This window comes from Plecotus auritus, assembly GCF_963455305.1.
Source record: "Plecotus auritus genome assembly, chromosome: 8".
NCBI classification, from domain to species: domain Eukaryota; kingdom Metazoa; phylum Chordata; class Mammalia; order Chiroptera; family Vespertilionidae; genus Plecotus; species Plecotus auritus.
In genome coordinates, this window is record NC_137782.1 from 119,487,654 (window position 1) to 119,513,028 (window position 25,375).

General features: G+C 48.9%; 3 protein-coding genes across 6 annotated transcripts in view; 1 reads left to right on the forward strand and 2 right to left on the reverse strand.

Moving 5' to 3' along the window:
• ELMOD3 (ELMO domain containing 3) overlaps positions 1-567 on the reverse strand; it is a 28,228-nt gene extending 27,661 nt beyond the window's left edge. The window contains exon 1 of one of the 3 annotated variants that reach the window (XM_080683119.1): positions 238-567. In XM_080683119.1, the coding sequence (XP_080539245.1) occupies positions 238-438 (201 nt within the window). In that variant the 5' untranslated portion in view covers positions 439-567. The remainder of the gene's footprint in view (positions 1-237) is intronic. The other 2 variants (XM_080683117.1, XM_080683118.1) reach the window with 2 other exon arrangements.
• On the forward strand, positions 462-13,667 carry RETSAT (retinol saturase). The gene is made up of 11 exons (XM_080683114.1): positions 462-867; positions 2,466-2,648; positions 2,969-3,210; positions 3,940-4,141; positions 4,584-4,781; positions 6,775-6,894; positions 10,781-10,919; positions 11,203-11,312; positions 11,396-11,562; positions 11,757-11,916; positions 12,154-13,667. The coding sequence occupies exons 1-11, from the start codon at positions 699-701 to the stop codon at positions 12,291-12,293; spliced, it is 1,830 nt and encodes a 609-aa protein (XP_080539240.1). The 5' UTR covers positions 462-698; the 3' UTR covers positions 12,294-13,667.
• On the reverse strand, positions 13,657-24,269 carry TGOLN2 (trans-golgi network protein 2). Of its 2 annotated transcripts, none has more exons than XM_080683115.1 (4): positions 24,142-24,269; positions 22,349-23,697; positions 20,017-20,100; positions 13,657-18,535 (listed from the first exon to the last, which is right to left on the reverse strand). In XM_080683115.1, the coding sequence occupies exons 1-4, from the start codon at positions 24,248-24,250 to the stop codon at positions 18,530-18,532; spliced, it is 1,548 nt and encodes a 515-aa protein (XP_080539241.1). In that variant the 5' UTR covers positions 24,251-24,269; the 3' UTR covers positions 13,657-18,529. The 2 variants fall into 2 exon arrangements, with proteins under 2 accessions (XP_080539241.1, XP_080539242.1); XM_080683116.1 differs by having other exon boundaries at positions 22,349-23,700; positions 24,142-24,238.
• Between the last annotated feature and the right edge of the window lie 1,106 nt (positions 24,270-25,375).

Sequence of the window (25,375 nt, forward strand, 5' to 3'; positions counted from 1 at the left end):
CCACGGGACCAGCCAGAGGCCCCGGGCGCCCGCAGGCCCCGCCCACGACAACGCCATTCCCTGGGGGCGCCGCGGCCAAAAACCATGGGCCCGTTTGGGGAGCTAGGGGGCCAGGCGCTCGCCGGCTGTGAGGCGCAGATCCCAAGAGAGACCTCCATCCAGCAAGGCGGCCAGACTGGGAGTGGGTTCCGCACGGACACGCTCTCTCCGGTGGGGAAATTGAGCAAAGCGACTTGCCTCAGGTCCTCGGCCGAGCGCGGACCGGAACCCAAGTCTCCGGCGTCCCGGTCGGGGTTCTCTCTCAGTCCTGCACCTCTCAGCCTCGCCTCGCCCCGGGACCATCTCTGGCACTCCACATTCCCTCCTTAAGGCCCCGGGCTGGCCCGACGCCCTCCCAAAGCTTTCCCACCGCAGCCGCCGCCGGCCTCCTCCGCGCATGCGCCCACCCGCCCCGCGCTGGCGGGGGAGGGGCGCGCCGCCCGCAGGCGTGGAGTCCGAGCGCTGCCTCCTGACCGTACGGAGGGCTGGGAGGGCCAACCTGCACGGGAATCGGGGCTTCTGGCCAAAAACACCAGGCTGCTCCACGGGCCAAGGGGCAAAGCTGCCTTCGCCTCCGGCTGGGCAGGACAACTTGCAGGGTGGGATCTCCGCCACAAATCTGGGTGCCGGCGGCGCGAACTAGCCCTCAGACAGGCGCCATGTGGCTCACCCTGGTGCTGCTGGCCATGCTGCTGCTGGCCGTCCTCCGCCAAGTTTACTTGGGGCTGTTCTCAGGCAGCTCCCCGAACCCTTTCTCCGAGGACGTCAAACGGCCCCCCGCCCCCTTGGTGACCGACAAGGAGGCCCGGAAGAAGGTTCTGAAACAAGGTCAGTGGAAGGGACCTTGGGATCTGAGGCTGCCCTGATTTGCGAGCTGCTGCCAGACCTGGGCCTCAGTTTCTCCCCATGCAAAGTGCTGGGAAGGCTTGATGCATGTGGAGGCGCCCCGCTTTAGTGTCCACCACCAACCAGAGCCTTTGCTGCTCAGGCTGGGGAACAGTGGACCCATGGACGCGCGCACTGTCCTCTGTGTGCCAAGGTCTTGGCAATGTCAAGTCCAGACTCTGTCTCCCCCCTGCCCCCAAGCCAAACTGTATCCAGCTTTATTAAAGATGCTTTCTTAAATAATCACTGTATTTCAAGGCAGGACATGGGTCGACAATCCTTAACAGTATACAACAACTTTCAAACTCCCCTCGTCAATGGACTACCAAAATCAGAAAGCCACTATAAAACCCAGTGAGGTTTTCATCTGATGCTCAGAACAAGGGAAGTTTAGAGTGAGGGCTGACATTTCACATTAAGCATGTTGTTTAACAACTTTTCACAAACTAATCCTCACTTTCAGGAAATGAAAGGAAAATGGCAGATTTGTAGATCCACAGTCTAACATGCTTTTAAAAAAAAAAAAAATATATATATATATATATATATATTTTTTTTTTTTTATTAATTTTTTACAGAGAGGAAGGGAGAGGGATGGAGAGTTAGAAACATCGATGAGAGAGAAACATCAATCAGCTGCCTCCTGCACACCCCCCACTGGGGATGTGCCCGCAACCAAGGTACATGCCCTTGACCAGAATCGAACCCAGGACCCTTGAGTCTGCAGGCCGACGCTCTGTCCACTGAGCCAAACCAGTTAGGGCCTAACATGCTTTTTGGTGTCATGTCCCAAGAGGTCTCTGGGCTTAAGGGAGTCAGGTCTATGCTTAAAATGGAGAGAGAAAAGGAATTAAAATGATTTTTAGTTTTACCACACCACAGTGTGTTTGTGCCGAGGTGGCTAATGTGTGTCAACATCAGCCGATCCCTCCTCTCACCAACTGAGCTACCCAGCCAGGGCAGGAATCAGTAAATGACCCAGGGTTGCAGGTTCGATCCCCAGCCAGGACACATACAAGAATCTTATAATAAAAGGTTAATATGCTAATTAGACCAGATGGCCTTCACGACATCCTTCCGGACCAAGCCGGCAAGGGAGGGATCCAGGCAGCTGACCTGTGGCTGCAAGGGACGGATCCAGGCAGCTGCTGCAGCTGCAAAGGCCTACTCTTGCACGAATTTCGTGCATCGGGCCTCTAGTGCATAAATAAGTAGAACAACAAATTGATCTCTCTCTCTCACACACACCCCCCTTTTAAATAAATTTTTAAAAATTTACTGATTCCTACTGTCTTTGAAAGTAGGGAAAATCCCCATGTACATAGCAACTTTGGTTAAATCAGTTCAGATCAAACCAAATCACTTCTTCGCTGGTCCTGAGCATTTCCCAGGGAAAATGTTTGTAATATTCTACTAAGGAGTCTCTGCCAAACTGCTCTAGACTTCTAGTATTGGGCAAGCTAGAGAGGTCTTCCTTGGTTTCCATATCTTTGCTACCCTTTCCTGAAAAGCCCACCCTCCATCTCCTACCTCTGCTGCAGCTTTCTCAGCCAGCCGGGTGCCAGAAAAGCTGGATGTGGTGGTGATTGGCAGTGGCATTGGGGGCCTGGCTGCAGCCGCAATTCTGGCCAAAGCTGGCAAGAGAGTTCTGGTGCTGGAACAGCATACCAAGGCAGGAGGCTGTTGTCATACCTTTGGAAAGGATGGCCTCGAATTTGACACAGGTAAGGTTTATGTGGAAAAGGATTGGGTGCATGCTCTATCTTCAGGAGGCTTGGAGCATAATGGGATGGTAGCTTTTCTGTTGTTTTGGAGGCCCTGTTTTCTCTCTGGGCACCTCTTTCCTTGTCTGAGAGCTACACTCTTTGGAGCTGAAATGGCAGGGATCTGGTGGTTTCTGCTCTAACTCCTCCCTACAGCAAGGGTGGGTAGACTCCTCTGGGTGTGGATTCAGCCAAGCAGGACAACCTCTCTCACCTTGCTTCCTGGTCCGAGGCTCAATCCCCTTATCGCTAAGACACCTTGTTTGTCTGTCTCCCCACAGGAATCCATTATATTGGGAGGATGCAGGAAGGCAGTTTTAACCGTTTTCTCTTGGACCAGATCACTGAGGGGCAGTTGGACTGGGCTGCCTTGTCCTCTCCCTTTGACATCATGGTACTAGAAGGGCCCAGTGGTCGAAAGGAGTTCCCCATGTACAGCGGGGAGAAAGCCTACATCCAGGGTCTCAAGGAGAAGTTTCCCCAGGAAGAAGCTGCCATTGACAAGTATATAAAGCTGGTTAAGGTAACATGGACATGCTAAGGATCCTCTTGTTTATTCCTGACAAGGCTGACCTTCATTTGTGGAGTCACTGTGGGGAGGCAGGAAGGGAGGAACAGTCATGTCTGTCCTGAACTCAGTCCCCTCCAGAGCTGACTTCTGTGCCTCTGGAGCAGGGGGTTGGCAGCTGCCACTCTCACTCTGACCTCTGGGGGGCGCCATGCTCTCCTTCCTGACCAGGATGGCTTCTGTGTCCTCAGATTACTACCCTTTTTTACTTCATCTGAGATCAGATTGGGATCTTTGTTTTCTTTTAAAAATACATATATTTTTATTGATTTTAGAGAGGAAGGGAGAGAGATAGAAACATCAATGATGAGAGAGAATCATTGATCAGCTGCCTCTGCCCCCACTCTGGGGATCTAGCCCACAACCCAGGCATGTGCCCTGATCGGGAATTGAACTATGACCTCCTGGTCCAAAGGTCGATGTTCAACCACTGAGCCACACCAGCTGGGTAAGATTGGGATTTTCCTAAAGGAATTTAGGCAGTAAGTGAAAAACAAAAAGACTCATTTGAGTGTAGAATGGGAAGAATTCACAGAGAAGAGGTTTCTAAAAATCCAACTTCAGCCCAGGTTCCGCCATGGTAAGTGTTGCTGGGCCTGCTGCAAGTACAAGCTGATGGAGTGGTGATTCTGTCACAGCAGTTCTAGAAATGAGACCTGTTCCTCCTGCTCGTTTTTTTTCCAGCTGGCATCCAGGGGAGCCTTTCATGCCATCTTGTTGAAGACCCTCCCGCTGCCTGTGGCTCAGTTCCTCAGCAGGTGTAGGCTGCTCACCTGGTTCTCTCCATTCCTTCGCGGGTCCATGCAGAGCCTGGCCGAGGCCCTGCAGCAGCTGCCGGCCTCCCGGGAGCTCCAGGCGGTGCTCAGCTACATCTTCCCCACGTATGGTGGGTACTGGCCTTGGGCAGGTCCTGGAGGAGGCGGCGCCACCCTCCTGGCTCTCAGTCTTTCTCCCTGAATGTACCTGGCTGGCTGAAATGCAGCATAAACCCCAGGCCCTCTGGAATTTATGGATGAGAAGTCTACCTACCTGCAGGACTCCCTGGTGAAATTCCTTCATCCACACCTGGGATGATTGTCCTTTTCTACCAGCACTGTCCTCCCCAGTCTTGGCTGCAAGGCAGTTTGCAGGGAGGACATTCCCAATGGCCCCCAAGATCTGTAAGTTACCCCATATTTGCATGGAGACAGGCCCTCTGGCTGCCATGGGCATCATTTGCACCCTGGGAAGGAGAGACTCAGGCTTCATGTTCTCTGCCAGGAGTCGGTGTTCCCTTCTGACTGGTGTTGCTGCCGCATTTGCCTCATCGCCCCTCCTTCCTTCTATAGGTGTGACCCCGAGCCACACCACCTTTTCCATGCATGCTCTGCTGGTTGACCACTACATAAAAGGGGCCTTTTATCCTCGAGGGGGTTCTAGTGAAATCGCCTTTCACATCATCCCTGTGATTCAGCGGGCCGGGGGCGCTGTCCTGACGAAGGCTTCTGTGCAGAGTGTGTTGCTGGACTCAGCTGGGAAAGCCTGTGGTGAGAGTCCTGCCTCCGTTTCATGGGCCCTGGGCTGGGGTGGGAGAGACCCGGGCTGCAGGGAAAAGAAAGCACTGAGGGCAGAAAGTGTAGCAGGACTGGCTTCCTCGTGGAGGTTAAAGGCTGGAATCTGCCCCTGAGCAGGGCTTAAAGGCTGGAATCTGCCCCAGAGTAGGGCTTAAAGCAGCCGTGGGCAAACTACGGCCCGCGGGCCAGATCCGGCCTGTTCGGCTGTTCTATCCGGCCCGCGGAGCCGAAAGAGCAGAGGGTTCTCTTGCTCTCCCCTCCGCTCCTTTACTTTGAATTTATATTAGTTCACACAAACACTCCATCCATGCTTTTGTTCCGGCCCTCCGGTCCAGTTTAAGAACCCATTGTGACCCTCGGGTCAAAAAGTTTGCCCACCCTGGCTTAAAGGCTGAAATCTGCCCCAGAGTAGGGCTCGGGGTGTTATTAATCTGGAGATAAAGAGGACATAGGAAACATTGCATGGTTTGCAAAGAGCAGTATTTAATAATTTATTCAATAGATAAGAATAGTTATCTGGTAATGCATAACCTCCTTGAGTGTAGGGGCTGTCTTTTTAATATTTGTCTGTAGATTTTAGCACATAATAGAGGTTCAATAAATGTGTGTCGGTGATTGAGGGAATGAATACGTGATGTGGGCACTTCCTAGGGCAGTGTGGGGCCAGCAGGATACCCTGCCCTCAACCTGACAATGGCAGAGTGGGGCCTAGAACTCTGTTATCCTGGTTCAGGTCTTTGCTGTAATCTGCACGGAAAGTCAAAATCCCACTATAGAAGGACTTCATGAGGAGAGGGCCAATGCAAAGAAGGACTCTGGGAAACAGAGCAGGCCATCCACGATTCATGGGTACTTAAGGAGCATCAGGGAAGGCGCCAGAGAGGCCTGAGAAAACAGGGCTGGTGTGACGGTGAATTCACCAGAGGAACCTTTCAAGGAGGAGGTGGCCAGTGGGTGGCCCAGTGCCCCACAAAAATCCAGAAGAGGCCATCAGCAGTCTCTAACACACTCGTAGAAGAGCGTAGGAAGCTGCTGGTGGTAAGAAAGAGGTGGCGGTCAGTAGTTGTGAGATTTTCTCTCATCTTAAGAGCAAGTTCTTCCAGTCTGAAGGGGTCCATGAAGCAAGGTGGCTTTGTCGGTTCAATTAAACTCAGTTTAGAATACATTTACTTGTGTTTTTCATGTGCTAGGCGATAAAAGATGAAAATAAAAAGACAAGACCTAATCTCTTAACTCATGAAGCCTCAGGTCTCATAAGGAAGATCACTCTGATTTAAGTGCCATACAGAGGCACATGCTAAAGCTGGAGGTGACGTAAAGGATGGTGGAACAAGGAAGGCCTCAGAGGAAGGCAGGGGTGCTCGAGCCAGGTCATACAGGGTCAGAAGATGGGGGGAGTGGGGCACATCTGTACTAGTGTCCACCATAAAAATATATATAAAACATAAAGGGTCAGAAGAAGCTAGTCAGAGGTTGGGGGAGGTTATTCCAGGCAAGGGGAACAGAAGGTGCAAAGGCAGGCACCGAGGTATGAAAGAGCTGAGTATTTTTAGGCGTTAGAAACGGCCATTTTCATAGGTCAGAAATGGTTGACCATCAGCTGTCTCATATGGATGTACTTATGGTTTGGTGAGTGGTCAGAAATGAGGTGGACACACAGTAGGAACCAGATGGTGGAAGGCTGATAGGAGGGGTCAGTGTGACGATGGTTGGGTTTAGCTCAAGAAAAGGAAGCCCGCCCAGGGTGGGGAGGCAGATAGGGAAGGCAAGCGCAGAGCAGTTGTGGGACATGCTTAGAGTGCTTGAGGACTTTGCAGTTTTGCCTGGGGTGTGCCGTCTGGCCCTAGGTGGCCCAGACGCCCAGGTCTGAGAAAATGAAGTGGAGGCTGGGAGAGACCTGTGCGGGATGTGAGCCTCTTTCCCTCCTGGGGCGCACAGAACCTCAGTCATGCTTGTGTGCCTGCAGGTGTCAGTGTGAAGAAGGGCCAAGAGCTGGTGAATATCCACTGCCCCATCGTGATCTCTGATGCAGGACTGTTCAATACCTACAAGTACTTATTGCCAGAGACCGCCCGCTGTCTGCCAGGTAAGATGGGGCTGTGTGGCTCTCTCCTGAGTTCCCCAGCATTGCTGCTCTAGAGCAGCTCCACGCAGCCTGGCTGATGCTTTTCCCAGGGTGATGGCTGCCCTCTGTACTTAAGCAGAAAAGGTGAACACACTGGTCTCTAACTTGCTCCTCTGTGTAGGAGTTGGGGAAAAACTTCATTTGTATCACATCACCCCAAAGACGCTTTGATCCTTATTTATCTCTTCATGCTTGGCATAGTCACTCCCCCTCATAACCTCAACCACTTTCCCCTCTCCTCTTTTAAGATTCCGTTCCAAGTTGCCCATTTTCGGTTTTCTTACATCTTAAATCATCCCTCTAATGGTGAATGATGGTGGGTAGTGTCCAAAAGGAACATTTCTTGGGTTTTCATTAAGTTTGTGGTATGAATCCTGCCTCCTTCCTTAATTTCTTATTTTGAGTGGGGAAGACTGGTCTAGCATTATCATCAGTAAGGGAAGCTCAGGCTGGCGTGGAGAAGAAAGGCTTCATAAAATTGTGTGCCCTATTGGGACCAAGGTTATATTTTTCTGTCTCTCTCAGGAATCATATTGGGGCTGAGCCTTTCTTCTATTCCTTGAACGCTGTGCCCAAAATCTGGGCACCAGGTAGAAATGAGCCTCAATGTAGCCATCTTTTCTGATAGACCATGTCTACAAAGAAAAGCCTGGCCCACCTGGTGGGGCTCAGTGGTTGAGCATCAACCATGAACCAGGAGGTCACAGTTGATTCCTGGTCAGGGCACATGCCCAGGTTGTGGGCTCTTCCCCAGTAGGGGGCGTGCAGGAGGTGGCTGATCGATTATTCTCTCTCATCATTGATGTTTCTATCTTTCCCTCTCTTTTCCTCTCTGAAATCAACAAAAATATATTTTAAAAAAGAAAAGCCTGGTTTTGCGGAGGAGGAGGTAGACATATTTGTCTATTTGTGTTTTGTTGTTTTGTAATCAATTTTAGAGAGAAAGAGGAAGGGAGAAAGAGAAAGATGGACAGAATAACATCAATTTGTTGTTACACTTATTTATGCATTCATTGGTTGATTCTTGTATGTGCCCTGACTGGGGACCGAACCCACAACCTTGGTGAATTGCCAGGACAACGCTCTTAACCACCTGAGCTACCCAACCAGGGCAGGAGGTAGACCTATTTGTGGTTGGCCCTGGGTAGGTCTGTGCGAGAGGCTTTGTCGTTGTATTTGATCCTCATAGCCACCTGGGAGAGAACCATCATCATCCTAATGTTGATGGCTGGGGAAAGTGAGGCCATGCATGTGAAGTAACTTCTCAAGGCCACCTATCTGAAGGTGGCAAGCTGGGATGAGAATGCTCGCGTACCTGGCTCTGAGCAGAGAGGCATGGGGCTTCCAGAGAAAAGGCTTCACTAAGGGGTGGAGAGGTCAGCCCATGAGGAACACAGGGACTCAGCCAAATAAGGTGAGAGGTAACTGTTTTGAAATGGACTTTAGGATGTTGTGTAACTAGAAGCTACTGGTGTGATTTGAGGAGAGGAGGCTGCTGGCCTGGAGGAGACCAGTGACCCAGGGAGTAGGGAGGGGTGTAGCTGAAGACCTCTGGCTGGGGCTGGGGGTGGAAAGAAAGGAGCAGCTCAGATGCCGTCGCGATAGAAAGGCACGGAGGAGCCAGGGAGCCAGTGGAAGGAGCGCTCCACCTCACAGTGGGGTTTGCAGCTGCTCTTTGAGGAGCTGGGGAAGGTGGGCAGCAGAGTGGGTTCAGTAGAAAAGTGAGGGCCTGTATTTCCTCGTCGGGGAGAGGGTGGGTGGCAGTCTTCATTGTCTCTGTGGTATGTGTTCGACTGAAAACCAGCCTTCTCATTCCTCTGCCTCACTTAGCTGGGCCTCAGCCAGCATCTGCTGCCAGCGAAGGCCTCCTCCCTCAGACTGGGTAAACTACATGGGGTGAGGCTGAGACTGCCCGGTATAGGGCAGTGGAGCGGGGCGGGGTGGACTGACCAATAGACTTTGCCTTTGGTACTTCCTGCCTCCCTCTCTCCCCGGACCTTTGATCCTAGGTCCCACCCAGGCCTGCCTTCTCTCCAGGCTGCATGCTACCTATCCAGCTTGCCTTCCCTCACTGTATGGGAATAGCTGTCACTGCTCTTAGGTAGCTCAGCCCTGAAAACAGGCTAAGGGCACAAGCCCCCACCTGGCTGAATTCCAGATGAATTCCAATTTGAGAACATTTCAGGCAGTGGCAGGATGATGCTTAATTCAGAGGCCCCTGTGCGGGGACTCCTTCGTTTCCAGCTGTTTGGGGTGGATGTTTTCATAGTTCCACCTGCCCCTCAGAGATGGGAACCAGACACCTGCTGGCCTGTGGGACAGGTAGAGCAGGAGGGGTCGAGGGTGGAGGTGAGATGGTCAGGCAGAGGGAACCTTTGTGGATGGGAGCACCTTTCTTAAATCCCACTGCTGAGCCTTGAGGGGGTTTGGAGCGGAAGTTTTTTGAGTGGGAAAGACTGGTCTCATGATGTCAGTAAGGGAAGCTAAGGCTGGCATAGAGAAAAAGGCTGGGTATACTGTGCCTTGTTTGGGACCCTAGGTTATGTTTTCTGCCAAGTATATGGTCCCTGGACCTCTTACTTCTAGCTGGGGAGAGGGAAGGCGGGCTAGGTGGAGGTGGTTGCTGTTCTAAGGGGCTTCATAAGACCTTGGAGTTTCACTTCCAGGCCCTTGGTTCTCTCTGTGCCCACCCAACCTAACCTGGACAGGGCGTGCCAGCCCCTGGAGGCTGGGACCCAGGTGGTGAGCTCCTGCAGCTCCAGGGCGGTCCACTGCTCCATACTGGGATCGGGGGAGCCCACATTCCCTCCTCATGGCTGGGTTGTTCGAGGCCAGTTGTCCTACTGTGTTATGACACACCCTTCTGCTCTCCAGAGTGGCCTGTTTTTGATAGATTCTATGTCACGCTGCCCATAGCACTCATTCTTTGCAGCCTATAGGAGTTATCCAGCTTATTTCAGAAAAGTCTCTTTTCCAGTAGACAGGCAGCGTATCTGATTCCTTGAAGCATCCCCAGCACCTACAGAGGAGTCAGCACATTTTGGGTCCTCCACAAATAGTTGTTAAATGAACGGGCAGAGCAGCCAGTGTTACCCTCAAGCAGGGGGTGGGATGGTCCTGGGAATGAGAACAGAGGATAAGAATCTGTAGGAGCAATTTCTGGGTAACTGGTCTGGGGTGCTTTGTTGAGAGGTGGGGAAGGCCAGCTGCTTAGTCCAGGGGACATCGGATGGCTGTTGCCTCCCTTCTGTTCTTCCCTCTCCCGGCTGAATCCTGAAACGCCAGGTACCAGGAATGCTGTTTGCTTTTGTCCGTCTGCATTGCTGATCATTTTTGAGGCCCTGTACTGACTGTACTGCACATTATGAATTTTGTATGTTCATTTATTAGGTGGCTTATTTTCAAGTTCATACTGAAATTAAGGCTCATAAGGGAGTACTGTTCATATCTGTGGCCTTCGTAGCATGTAGCCTAGTAATCTACTCCTAATTGAGACATTAGGGGAAGATTGGAGACAGTTAGCCGGAGACTATCCTGCAGGCGCTGTGAGCCAGCTCGGGGAGGCTGGGCACTACCTGCTTCTAAAGGTGCTTAGAGCAGAAGTGGGTGGAGGCAGAAGAGTAGGAGTCTGGCGTTGTGGCCTTCACAGGTGGAGACAGGAGAGCAGGCCCCTGCCAATTACTTGTTATTTCAACAGTTGCAGTTGAAATGATGCTATAAAAATGGGCCAGGCGCTAGGCTGGCAGCTGAGGCTGCAGACACAGCGAGCAGGCTCAGCAGGCTATCCTGGGGCAGGGCACCACTGCTGGCCACCGGGCACACAGTGCTCACCAGCTCTCTTTGGCAGGTGTGAAGCAGCAGCTAGAGATGGTGCGGCCCAGCTTGGGGATATTCTCCGTCTTCATCTGCCTACGAGGCACCAAGAAGGACCTGGGGCTGCAGGCCACCAACCACTATGTTTATTTTGACACAGACATGGACAAGGCGTAAGGCGTGTGTGTGCATGTGGGGGGAGAGGGTGTCAGCATGGGCCCACAGCCCATAGGACCCTTGCTTCTTCCCGAGATGCCGGGGAGTCAGTGCAGGAGATGGAATGGGAAGAGGTGGGCAAGCACTGACTCCAGGAAGGGCTTTTGTGCACCTAGGCTGTCCCTCAGCTCCATCCCTGGTGGTGAGGGGTGTCCGTGGGGATGAACTGTCCTTGGGGAGTGCTGGTGGCTGTGAGGACCAAGGTCTTAGGCTGGACAGCCACACTCCTCTCACTCTCAGGATGGAGCACTACCTGTCTATGCCGAGGGAAAAGGCTGCCGCACACATGCCCTTTCTCATAATTGCTCCCTCATCAGCTAAGGACCCGACTTGGGAGGACCGATTCCCAGGTGGGGCTCGAGGTCCTGAGGTCCCGGGGAGGGGGTTGGTGCGGGAGGGACCAGGCAGCAGTAATCCAGCTCTGCCTCCCCAGACCGGTCCACAATGGTCTTGCTGGTGCCCACCTGCTATGAGTGGTTTGAGGAGTGGCGGGAAGAGCCCAACGGAAAGCGGAGCAGCAACTATGAGACCCTCAAGTCCTCCTTTGTTGAAGCCTCTCTGTCAGTTGTCCTGAAGGTGTTCCCACAGCTTGAGGGAAAGGTAGGTAGACCACTTGATTGTACCATTTCTCTCCTTCCTTTGGGTCAGGGAAATATTACCCTGAGATAACTGAGCTCCGGGGAAAGCAGGGAACCCATGCAGGCCATCAACTCATTCAAGGAGAGCAGAAGAGGAAAGATGAGCATCTCACAAGGTCTCACTCCCACCCTGTGGCTGCCTTTTTTGCCTCTTAGGTGGACAGTGTGACCGGAGGATCCCCGCTGACCAATCAGTTCTATCTGGCTGCTTTCCAGGGAGCCTGCTATGGGGCTGACCACGACCTGGGCCGTTTGCATCCCCATGCGATAGCCTCCATCAGGGCCCAAAGCCCCATCCCCAACCTCTACCTGACAGGTACACTGACTGCCCCATTTTGCCAGGAGCTGTGCCCCTAGGCCTCCATATCACCCACAGTCCTCTGTTCCTGTCTTCAGGTCTTTCTGCCCCTGCAGCTCCCACACCTGCAGGCTGTCGACCTGGGCTTGATTTGAAGCTGCCCCTGGGTGACTCCAGCACAGAGGGATGAACACGAGAGCCCTCGCCCTCTCTCTCACTTGCGGCTGCTCATGGGTCTTTGCTCTTGTCTCCTAGGCCAAGACATCTTCATCTGCGGGTTTATGGGGGCCATACACGGGGCCCTTCTGTGCAGTAGTGCCATCCTGAAGCGGAACCTGTACTTAGACCTGAAGAAGCTTGGTTCAAGGATCCAGGCACAGAAAAAGAAGAATTAGTTGGGTCAGGGATGCGCTAGATGAATTTGGCCGGTGCTTGTGGCACAGCCTGACTCAGCCATGTTTTTCAGCATTAGTTTCTGCTCACACAAAGCACTCTCATTCGTTTTTGATTTCTGAATGGAGATCCGACCCACAGGTCTCCCACAGATCAGTTCTTAACTGAAGCTCTTCCAGATGGGGCAGGGGATGATCTTCCACACCTTTCACAACACACTAGCTACTAAAGGCCCGGTGTGGGCTGATTTGGATAGCCTTAATGTCTCACCCAGCAGTGCTCTGCACCCCACACCCATACCTCCTAACAGGCAAACCAAATATTTTGTTGTTAATCCTCACCCAAAGATATTTTTTTTCTATTGACTTTTAGAAAGAGTGAAAGGGAGTGGGAGAGAGGTAGAGAGAAACATCAATGTGAGAGAGACACATCAATTGGTTGCCTCCTGCATGCGCCCCAACTGGCGCTGGGGATCGAGCGTGCAACCAAGGTACATGCCCTTGACTGGAATTGAACCCAGAACCCTTCAGTTCTCGGGCCGACACTCTATCCACTGAGCCAAACCAGCTAGGGCAAACCGAATATTCTTGAAAGCGTTAGTCCAGCTGTCCTGAGGCTTCTCTGATCACTCGAAGTGTTCTGCTGCAGTCTACACTGTTAAGGAAAAAGGGTGTCTAACAAGGGTTAGTCAAAGCCTGGACATGGTTTTGATTATAAGTTCAGAGGCCTCCATACCCCATTTTTTGCTGGTTCTAATGGCTCGCTCAGGGGTGGAAACATGCCTGCGACAGGCTCATCGTGGTTGTGGGGGCTGGAAGAATAACAAGATAGCAGTTTGCTAGGTGTGTGTTTAGAAGTTAATATTCAATTCGTATGCAGCCAAGGTCCTAGATTTGTCTTCCTTATCATGCTCAGTGTGGCAGCACTGAGACACGCCCTTATGGAGCTTATACCTGAGCCTCAAGGTTTATCTTTCAAAGATACACAGCAAAGGGTGACACTGGTAGCCAGGGCACAGGACTGGAAAGGTGATGTCACTGGGGTTGAAGCAGGCCGCAAGGGCATTCCAGGCCAAGGGGACAGTAGAGGACAAGTGCCGAGAGTAAATGAATGATGACCACGGGCCTAGCTACCTCCTAGACCTAGTCCATGGGCTGCCTGGTGGGGAGGACTGGGGCTGGAAATCAGTCACCATCACAACACACAAAGCTACAGGATGTGTACAAACCCTGGAATGGCATTTCCCGTTTATTGGAGATTGGGTGGGAAGGTAAATGAATAAAGGTTAAAAATAAAATGACCTTTCATTTGTGTTAGGCCTCTTATCAGTCAATTCTAAAACAATATTAATAAATTCAATGATTTTATAGCTTTACAATTTGAAATTTATTTGTTTCTGCAACGATACAAAATTACATCAAGTGGCATTCACAGAAGCTCAGTAAAACATTAGATACTGAAAAATACTTATCATTAGACCAAATAAGCTTTAAAAATAATTATAGTTACAAAAGCTGAAAATATAAAACTGCAAAACAGTGGCACTCTACTAAGTGGATAAGCAAGGGAAACAACCATTTAACGCAACAGATTTCGGAATCCAAGGAATATATATCTTATATACACATCAGTGTGAGGCAGCTGGCTTTGATGGCAGCTTAAAACTCCACAGCTCAGACTCAACCTTTTAACAGAGGAGTTTGGGATATTTAGGAAATTTACATGTGGCTTGTGGAACTAGCTGAATTGAGATTCAGTCTTGGCTCTGGATATACACTTAAAACTGAAAATCTCTTCCCAGGATCCTTACTTAAGCCAGACCACGCCAAACACAACCTTCCCAGCAAGTTTTCAGAAAACAGCTGACAGAACTACAAGGATTGATATATAGCACACTCTTCCCTGTTCATATGATTCAGCATGTTCAAGCATGCTAGCTTTCATCACACATGAGGCACTGGGTATCGAGTTACCCTGTAGAAACAAGGGACAGGCTTCCGTTTTTTAATTTAAAATGACTTAGAGAATAAAATGAAAATCCCATCAGTAATTTTAGAGGTTTAGAATTCTATCACCAAATACTTCTTTAAAAGCCATCAAGGGAAGCCCAGTCGGTGTGGCTCAGTTGTTGAGCATGGACCTATGAACCAGGAGGTTACTGTTTGATTGCCCGTCAGGGCACATGCTTGGGTTGCAGGCTCGATCCCCAGTGCGGGGCCTGCAGGAGGCAGCCGATCAATGATTCTCATCATTGATGTTTCTCTCTCTCCTCCCTTCCTCTCTGAAATCAATAAAAAAAAAAATTTTTTTTAAAGCCATCATGGGAAAAGAAATGTCAAAGTATATATAACTTAATTGTCAGGTCGTTCCAAGTTGTTTTAGCCTTTTGAGGTAAGACTGGCCTTCCATTGCCCTGGCTGGGTAACTCATTTGGTTAGAGCATTGTCCCCACACACCGAGGTTGCAGGTTCGATCCCCAGTCAGGGGACATACAAGAATCAACCAATGGATGGATAAATAAGTGGAACAACAAATTGATGTTCTCACAATATCTCTCCTTCCCTCTCAAAAATAAAGACTGGCCTTTCACTCCCTCAAAGTCCAGAAATGGACTCTAAATATTCTACTCAGTAATCTATCAGGAAAACAAGTTCCTCTATTACATCCACAACTGAAGCATAGATTCCTCTAAATAGAAATCACCCTTCAACCAAAGGCTGGGGGCAGGAAAGGAAGCACACAGCTGCTTAGAGGGGTGCCTCTCTTGGCTCCCTGTACCTCATTGCCTGACCCCCACCTCGGCTTGAGAGATGCCTCAGCCAGCTCGCCTTCATCCAAAGAATCTCTAAGAAAACATGCTTCAAGTAATCTTCAAAAAGACAATTGCCCAGAAAACAAGTTTTCCTTTGGTGTGAGAGATATCCTTTAGCACAATTTTTAAAGTGAAACTTAAATTCTATACTTTCACCACAAGAAATGATATTTCTCAGACTCATGAAGAGCCTATAAACTTAAACTTGCCTCTAAGCCATGAGGGACACAGACAGAAGCTACAGATCAGGGCAAGAGTTTTAGAAAGGTCAATCTGGTCTCTATGCACACAAGAGAAGATGGACAGGAAAACCAACAAAGGTGGCTCCTGAAAAAGAGATCTGGGAGAGAGGTGAAATGGGTGTGGGACAGGGAAGCAAGGAAAATGGAAAGAAAGATGGCAGCTTGAGACCTTTTTTTTAAAACAAAAACAAAAACATAGGGCCCTGACCAGTTTTGCTCAGTGGATAGAGCATCGGCCTGCAGACTCAAGGGTCCTGGGTTCGATTCCAGTCAAGGGCATGTACCTTGGTTGCGGGCACATACCCAGTGGGGAGTTTGCAGGAGGCAGCTGATTGATGCTTCTCTCTCATTGATGTTTCTAACTCTCTATCCCTCTCCCTTCCTCTCTGTAAAAAATCAATAAAATATATTTTTTTAAAAAAAAGCATAGGACTTTTGTGACAAGAGATAATGGTAAAAGTTTGGAGTTTGGAGTTGAGAAGATTAAAGAAATTGGGCAGTTGAAAGGGATAGTTTAATCAGTAGAAAAAATTCAGTTTTAGAATTTTTAGGACAACCATGCTGAAATATCACACAACAGGACTGTTTCTTTGGGAACTATGCCAAGGATAAAGACCCCGGAGTCACTCACTCAGAGGATGAAGAATGAATGAATTTCTGAGAAGACAAAGGAGTTCTTTTTCATTTGTTTAAAATTTTGTTGTTGTTAATCCTCACCTGAGGATATCTGTCCATTGATTTTCAGAGATTGGAAAGGAGGGGGAGAGACAGAGAAAGAAACATTGATGAGACACATTAATTGGTTGCTTCGCACACATGACCCGACCAGGGCTAGGGATTGAGCTGGCAACTGAGCTATATATCCTTGACCAGAATCAAACCCGGGACCCTTCAGTCCGAGGGCTGACACTCTATCCACTGACTCAAACCAGCTAGGGTGACAAAGGAGTTCTTGACATCAGGACACTTTGTCAAAGAAACCAAAAGGGGAATTTCTATTTGGATGGTCAATAGTGTCCAATTCTATCAAGATCAAGACTAAGCCTTGAGAACAAGCCATTGGATTTGATGATCTGAAACTATGGAACAACACTTAGTAGAAAGACAGGGACCAAAGTGAGCTTGTAAAGGTTATGAAGAGAGTGAATGACAAAGTAATGGAAGCAACACTTACTGAAGAATTTGAAGAGCAGACTGAATAACAAATAGGATGGATGGGGGTTGGGGGAGGGGCGTTATGTAAGCATGAAGGTTGGAGAAAAAGTGTTAGTGTAGACAGGCAGAAATAGAAAACATTAGAGGAGGAAAGGCAGGGACAGGGGAGACAGAAAAGGGAATACAATAACCATGGTCTTAGGGAATGCTTAGGGGAGCCTGACAGAAGATTCCTCAGATTGGAGGAAAGTATAAGACTGGTGCACAAGTAAAGAAATGATGACAAGAAGAACATTCATTCATTATTGATCTCCACAAACAGGTTCTGCAATGAATGAAAAACCTCAACTCAAAGCCATGAACTGTTGTTCTAAGCAAGGTGGATGATAGTATGACAAACACGTGGTCCCTTCTTTAGACTTACTTCTTCAATAGCATAGAATTCGTCATATGCCCCTCACTTCCCACATTCTTGGTATTTCTTGAGATCGGTTATTCTATTTCAGTTTTTCCTTTGCAGAACAACTCTTTAGGCTCTCTATAATAGGATAACATGACTAGATCTACATAAAACTTCAAACAGTGTGACCTAAGACACTACCCTCAGTTATCCCAGGAGAACTCTGTGAATTTCTTAAATTTTAGTAACCCCTCCCATGGGATAGAAGAATTTTTACTAACTACCCTTACTTAGCATTTTATATTAGACTAGAGGCCCGGTGCATGAAATTCGTGCACTGGGGGCGGGGGTCCCTCAGCCTGGCCTGCGCCCTCTCCCAGTCTGGGACCCCTCACTCCTTACCGCTCAGCTTGCTGCTCCTTAGTGCTGCCATGGAGGCAGGAGAGGCTCCCACCACCACCACTGCGCTCGCCATCTGTGAACCTGGCTTCTGGATGAGCGGTGCTCCCCCTGTGGGAGTGCACAGACCACCAGGGGGCAGCTCCTGCGTTGAGCGTCTGTCCCCTGGTGGTCAATGCGCATCATAATGACCAGTCGTTCTGGTCATTCCACCGTAATGGTCGCTTAGGCTTTTATTATATAGATGAAAGGACCATTATTTAGGTTAAGGTAAAAGAAAGAGCCTGGTTAGTTTCTAAATGTCTATTTTGTCTGTTTTAGGCAACAAAGGCAAATTAGAGTTTGTGGGGAACCTATTTCATAAAAGGTCTTTGAAAAAAACGCAGACCCAAACCAAAACCCTCCAATTTATTTTCTTGCACATGAACTTACTCTATTTCAAAAAGTTCCTGTTACGGTTATAAGAAAAAACAGTGCTTCAATAATCACAACTTTATTTCTAAAAATCTGCAATGGGAACAGTGGCTTTATAGCTCTAACTCCCAGAAGCCCCAAGTTCAGTTTTATACTCAGTACAACCAAATGGAAGCTGATTCACTTGGTCTTACATAATATAAAAATGTGCTGGACAGGTTGAACCTGCAGGCAGTAAAGCATTTTTTTAAGCTATTGTTTTGGTTTGCTGCTGAAGCATTTGAAAAGAATTATGTGTTTAATGTAGCTCTTTGCCCATCAGCATTCACCTTGTAGATCTCTTGTAGGGCACATTCCCCCAAAGTAAGAGGCCCTGGTGGAAAGTACCTCAAGCAGCTGAGTTTTCTCATAGGTCTGCAAAAATAAATAGTGGCAAGTGCAATGCTACTTTCTAGGGGTAATTTCACTATAGAGCCGAGGCCCAAGGCGCCCAGGGCAGTAAGCAGCACTAGCCTGCCAGGGGCTGGGATCTCCATTTGGTCTAAACTGGGTTCCCACCTGCTCGCTCCTTCTACTCATACTCAGAGGGGGAAAGGATGGAAGACACCAGCGTAAATAATGGGAACAAAGGAGTACAGGGTCACTAAAGTGCAGGTGCAAAAACCAAAGCCATGCTCCCCACCCCCGATCTCTGCCAGCCCGGAACTTGCCACCAAACCCTAGAGGGTATCTCTTAGTTCACAGTACTTTTATCTTCATTTATCTTGATTTAGAAACAAATCAGCAGGGAGGATGAGGTTCTCAAAAACAGAAAGATCAAATCTGAAATGAGAGTAACACAATGCATTGGTGACGTTCACCTTCTTCCAGAGGAATATCTTACTGCTATGATTTTGGAGGTAAAAAAGATCTTAAGAGTTGCAGCTCAAAGAAAAAAAAATCCAGAATTAAGACAAACTGACCCTCCACCATACAAACAGTAATTGATAAAATAAAAACACATACAATTATTTAAAAATTCAGTTTGAAATAAAACCTACACTAGAGCCCAGCCAGCGTGGGCATTGACCTATGAACCAGGAGGTCACAGTTCAATTCCCAGCCAGGGCACATGCCTGGGTTGTGGGCTCCATCCCCAGCAGGGGGCATGCAGGAGGCAGCAGATCAATGATTCTTTCTCATCATCATTGTTTCTCTCTCTGTCTCCCTCTCCCTTCTTCTCTGAAATCAATAAAAATATATTTAAAAAAACAACAACAGCTAAAAAAATCCCCATACACTAGACAGATCCACACTTAGTGGAGGGAATATGGGAAGCTTGGCTTCTGCTTTGTACCATTCTGTATTCTGAATTGTTTACATGTGCATTTTTTAAATCAGAAAAAGACTATAATGAACAGGGATGACAATCCTTAAAATCAATTATCTGGAAAGGTACTTGGCCAGGGTTATACTGTGAAGCTGATCTATTGGGCCAGTCAGCAAGATGTTCTGAGCTGAGTAGCCTATTCTGTAGCTGGTATGAGCTGTACACATGAACTGTGTTCCCTGTAGGAGTCTAGGAACAACTCCCAGTTGGGCCGCCAGCAACTCCACCCACGCCCTTGCTGAGCTGCAGACGGGTGCATGCTGGCAACAAGGCCATGGGAGTACACTGAGCTCAGACAGGCTGCCTTTGGGGAGAACCTTACCCAGCTCCTGCTGCTGTGGGGTGGAAGGAGGGCTTTGCTTTCTGGCAGAGGCATGGGTTGGCTGCATTAAGGAAATCTAGTCAACAATGCTTAGCAGGGCTGATCTGGGAAGTTGGAGGCCTATGTTTCTGAACTCGTTTATTTCTAGGGAGTGTAGTCTAGAGCTTTGCTCCCTAACATGTGGTTCCAGCAGCATTTGGCATCACAAATGTAGAAGCACAGGCTCCACCCCACAGCTAGTGAATTAGATTCTGCTTTCTATCACAATGCCTATGAAAATTTGTGAAGTGCTGGAGTAGTACAAAAAGCACAGGATGGAAGCCTAGGGCATTCCCATCAGGTCTTGATTTTGCCACGTACTTGTGGTGGGAATTTAAGTGGGGGGGAAATCATGACTTCTGGGCCTGATTTTACTCATCTGTCAAGGGAGGGAGCTGTTGTAACATACTTAAAGGTCTCTTCAGCTCTAACACTATGGACATGTATACATGATGTCTCTACTTAGTGATCTGAAAAGGGCAGGGGTGATGGTGGCAGCACCCCCAGAACCAGCTGCTGCATCTGAGCCAAATGCAAGTAGCCCTCCCGTGGACCTGGGTTTTCCTTCCTTACCTTCTGGTCCAAAAGCTGGTAGTCACTGGCCTTTGGTCGCCGAGTAAGCTTGGATTTTTTTCCTTCCAGGGCAAAAGCAATAATCTGGGGAAAGGAAAAAGAAAATGATTAACTACTGACTCCATAATGATATATGTTTCTGAAATCAGAGATAATCACCTGATAGTACATTTGTTCATAACCCTGAAAGTAAAAAGAGCAGTATACCCATAAAGAGGCCTATCTTTATATATAAAACCCTAATATGCAAATAGACCAAATGGCGAAACAACCAAACAACCGGTCACTCTGACGTGTGCTGACCAGAGGGCACGCGCGGAACATGGCGGGTGTCAGCAGCAGGTGGCAGAGCATGGACATGGCGGGCGTCAGCCGCAGCGGAATGGTGGAGCAGGTGAGCGGGGGTGCCAGACCAAGGTGGGGCACTGGTTGCTGTTATCAGGGTGAGCCTCTGGTGGTTACTGAAAATTATTTGCTCCTGCATGCCACAGTCCCACCTAGTGCTCGCACCTGCTGCTGGCACCGGCCCAGCTCACACCCACAGCTGGTGCCAGAGGCACTGCTCACACCCACTGCCAGCACCCGGTGCCAGTCCCAATCGCTCAGGAGCAGGGGGAGGTGGAGAAGCCCTTAGGGGTGATTGGGGCCAACAGCCACCGCTCGCACCCGCTGCTGGCACCGGCCCCAATCGCTCTGCGCCGTCAGCAGGTGCAAGCAGGGCCAGCACCATCAGCACATGAGAGCGGTGGGAGCGGGGCTGCCCACAGACAGGGGATGGGGGAGGGAGGCAGACCATGGTGGGAGGGGCCAGGCAGGGGTGTGGAGGATGGGCCAAGACCTGCCCCTGTGTCCACTGCAGCCTCGCAGCCCACAGTTCCTTTCAAGGTGCATGAATTCATGCACTGGGCTCCTGGTTTAAATTATAACAATTTTAAGAACAGGGCTTAGTTCCATTACAATCCTGTATACTGCTAAATCAGCAATGACAGAGGGAGGAAAGCTGTTCTGGGTTCTAGTTTGTGGGAGTCTGCTAATTTACTCAAGAATACTCAAAGATCTGACATTTCTTTTCTTTCTTTTTTTTTTTTTTTGCGACTGTCTGAAATTTCTATAACCTTGCTCCGGATGCAGCAGGGCAAGGCCTCAAACCATTCCAAAATGTTCTCGCAAGCACTGTAGGAATGCACAGGGCCACCGCAGACCCAAGCACGCTGGAGGCTTGCAGTCCTTTTTTTTTTTTTTTTTAAAAAAGAAAACAAACAATAAGCAATTATTCTTTTCTGCAAATGGGCTTTCACTCCACACTTTGCCTCATCTTAACTTTACAATCATTTCATGCCTAAGGTTACTCTCCATGATGTTGGATGTAGAATAAGGAATGCACCATTTTAGCTAAATGAGTCCCTCATTTCTTATAGCCACAGGCCTTATGTCCATCATGAATTGAACTCTCCAATTTCGACCAGGCTACAGAAACTATTAAATTGTTAGGATTCAATAAGAAATACAATTATTGCCCTAGCCGGTTTGGCTCAGTGGATAGAGTGTTGGCCTGTGGACTGAAAGGTCCCAGGTTAGATTCCAGTCAAGGGCACCTTGGTTGCGGGCACATCCCCAGTAGGTGTGCAGGAGACAGCTGATTGATGTTTCTCTCTCATCGATGTTTCTAGCTCTCTATCCCTCTCCCTTCCTCTCTGTAAAAAATCAATAAAATATATTTTTAAAAAATGAAATGCAATTATTTAGTCATTGGAGTGATTGCTAAGTGACAGATACTACTTCACACCAAACCTTGCTGAAGAAATAAAAGATGAGTATATCTATGCAATTTCTGTTCTTTCTTCTAATCAGAAATTCAACTGACTACAAAGATAATCCCTGGGCTCTCTGCTGTTGATGTCAAAGATTATGTAACCATTCTTTCTGCCATTGTAGGGGAAAGACAAAAACTTAGCAAAGGAAGCTAGAAATGATGCACTGAAAGTAGAAACAAGAAGGTAAGTGCTCTAACTACTTACAAACTGTCAGGTACTCAGGTCCTCTGAGGCTGTGAAGGATCTAAGTTAAAGATTACAAGAGATCCCAAAGCAGGTCAGATCGTAATAACATCCTAACTTGGCACCTAATACAGCAGCAAAGAGCACTGAGGAAACAGTCATGAAAACAAATGATTTATAAAACGAGTAGAGCCCTAGCAGGTTCTGGAAAAAAACACCTGACATGTCATAAAATACCCAGTGCTCACAGGCAGGTTAGTGATGAATACTGGCCCATACACCAAGCTTTCAGGGTGAAAGACATCCCATTCTTCTTAAGATAACTGTTGACTTACCTTCCGCTTGTTGTGATAGGCAATATAGAGAACAGCAACAAGAATGGCTGCAGTCACCAGATATGCAAAGAAGTGACTGCTCTCCGCACTTCCAAGATTGTCCTTATAAAGGTCATCCTTCTTTCTATTTATGGAATCCAAAAGTGTCCCTTCAAGGTTCTCTCCAGAGGCAGGGCCAGGAATTTCCTTCTCTTCTTTGGGTTCAGAACTGTCTTTCGTGGACTGCTGCTCCCAATCCGACTTGCCAGAACTGTCTTCCACGGCCAGGTGCTCCTTGTCTGCCTTGTCATGACTCTCCTCTGTGGCCAGGAGCTCCTTATCCGACTTGCCAGGACTGTTTTCCGTGGCCAGGTGTTCCTTATTCGACTTGTCAGGACTGTTTTCTGTGGATGGGTAGTCCTTATCCGACTTGCCAGGACTGTTTTCTGTGGCCAGGTGCTCCTTATCTGACTTGCCAGGACTGTTTTCCATGGACTGGTGGTCCTTATCAAAGTTGCCAGGACTGTTTTCCGTGGACTGGTGGTCCTTATCAAAGTTGCCAGGACTGTTTTCCGTGGACTGGTGGTCCTTATCAAAGTTGCCAGGACTGTTTTCCGTGGACGGGTGGTCCTTATCCAACTTGCCAGGACTGTTTTCCATGGATGGGTGCTCCTTATCTGACTTGCCAGGGCTGATTTCTGTGGATGGGTGCTCCTTATCCGACTTGCCAGGACTGTTTTCCATGAACTGGTGCTCCTTATCCGACTTGCCAGGACTGTTTTCCATGAACTGGTGCTCCTTATCAGACTTGCCAGGACTGTTTTCTGTGGAGTGGTGGTCCTTATCCAACTTGTCAGAACTGTTTTCTGTGGAGTGGTGCTCCTTATCCGACTTGCCAGGACTGTTTTCTGTGGAGTGGTGGTCCTTATCCAACTTGTCAGAACTGTTTTCTGTGGAGTGGTGGTCCTTATCCAACTTGTCAGAACTGTTTTCTGTGGAGTGGTGCTCCTTATTCAACTTGCCAGGACTGTTTTCTGTGGAGTGGTGCTCCTTATCCGGTTTGTCAGAACTGTTTTCTGTGGAGTGGTGCTCCTTATTCAACTTGCCAGGACTGTTTTCTGTGGAGTCGTGCTCCTTATCCGATTTGTCAGAATTGTTTGCCATGGACTGGTGGTTGTTATCTGACTGGTTGGAGTTGTCTCCCGTGGACTGTTGCTGCGGGTCTGATGCAATAGAACTGACAGCCATGAGCTGTTTCCGAGCCTGTGGATCATTCTGAAGCAGGAGGCTGGAGGAGAGCTGGCTGGAGACTCTTTCTGCAGTCTTTACTTTCTTCTGATTGGGTGACGGAAGAGAAGTGGGCTCTGGGGCTTCTGAAAGAGAGAAACCAGTTGGCCCTCAAGAGAGGCAGGCCGTGGCTGCCCGTGTGGGTCAGTGATTGAGCGTGGACCTATGAACCAGGTGGTCAGAGCTCATGCCCGGTTTCGGCTCGATCTCTAGCAAGGGGTGTGCAGGAGGCAGCCGATCAATGATTCTCTCTCACCATTGATGTTTCTCTCTCCCTCCTTCCCTTCCTCTCTGAAATCAACTAAAAAAAAAAAAAAAGAAAGGAAGGAAGAAAGAGGCAGGCCGAGTTAAAGGATACCTCAGAGCTGGAAGAGACTGGGGCAAACGGCAACCGGTGGTGGTGGGGGTAATGGCGAGGGGAGTGTGAGTCGGGCAGGGATGAAGCAAGCTCAGAAGGCAACCGGACACGGTGAGGATGATGGGCCTGGTGGGCGAGAGTAGGATTTTCTTGGGGGCAGGGGTCTTACCCGCCGCTGCAACCATCAGCAGGACCAACGCAACCAGGAACCGCATCCTGCAGACTGTACTTCCGTCGTCTGCTGCTCTCGCGAGATCGCGCACGGACGCCGTACTCATAGATCCGCCCCTTCCTGCGCGCGTCCCCCGCCGCAGAGGGGAGGGTCTGGGGAAAGGCCGGGAGGTGTAGTGCTTCCTCCCTGCTGAGCAGCTTTTCTCATTGGCGGCACCCTCCGGTTTCTATGGAGGGTGCGTCCACCTTTGCGTGATTTCTTTGCTCCGTAGCATCCGCAATCCACCGTCACTCCCCGTTTCCTTCTTTCCCATCGTGCTTCCAGGCTGAGCAGGAGCCCCCGGCCTGTGGACGGTCCCACGGGAGTGACGCCGCCCGGGCCGGGTGCTCCCCGCCCCATCCTCCGGTCGCCTTTTTAACGTCTCCTTTTCTCACGGTTCTTTCCCGCAGCGCACAGATGTGCCGAGCTCAGGTCTCTCCCACCCAAGCAGAGCCATCCCGTTACCTTGGCCTCGCAGCTCCCCTCTGCCCCAGCTCCAGGAAACTGCCCTCAAGTCGCCAAAGGCCTTTCCTAAAGTGCATCCTTTAACTGACGATAAAAACTATTCATGTAAACTGTAGAAAATGTAGCGATCGTGTAGAAGTAGAAAGCAAAATCTTTGCCCCACAATTCCGAGATAGTCACTATTTATGTTTTAGTTTGTTTTCTGTCTTGCAAACTTTTAACATTTTTTGATTAGGTAATACATTCTAATGATATAAAAAATCAAAATGGGATTTCTAAAAAATAGAATACGTTAGAAAACTACCCTTCCACAGGGTACCATTTACATTAGTTTTTTGTTTCCATTTTGTGTGTGTTTTTAAAACATAAATACAGCCCTAGCTGGTTTGGCTCTTTGGATAGAACGTCCGCCTGCAGACTGAAGGGTCCCAGGTTCCATTCGGGTCAAGGGCATGTACATGGTTGCGGGAATGATCCCCAGTAGGGGGTGTACGGAGGCAACTGATCCGTGTTTCAGTATTTCCAACTCTCTATCCCTCTCCCTTCCTCTCTAAAAAATCAATAAAAATGTATTTTAAAAAAACATAAATACAAATGTACTTATTTTCCCCTTCTTAAATGTAATTTCTTGGTCTTTTTTCTATGCATATTCATTTTCTCCCAAATTATAATCATTGGGTAAATAGTGTTGTATCCCACTGTTTATAATAACTGTTATGTTTATACA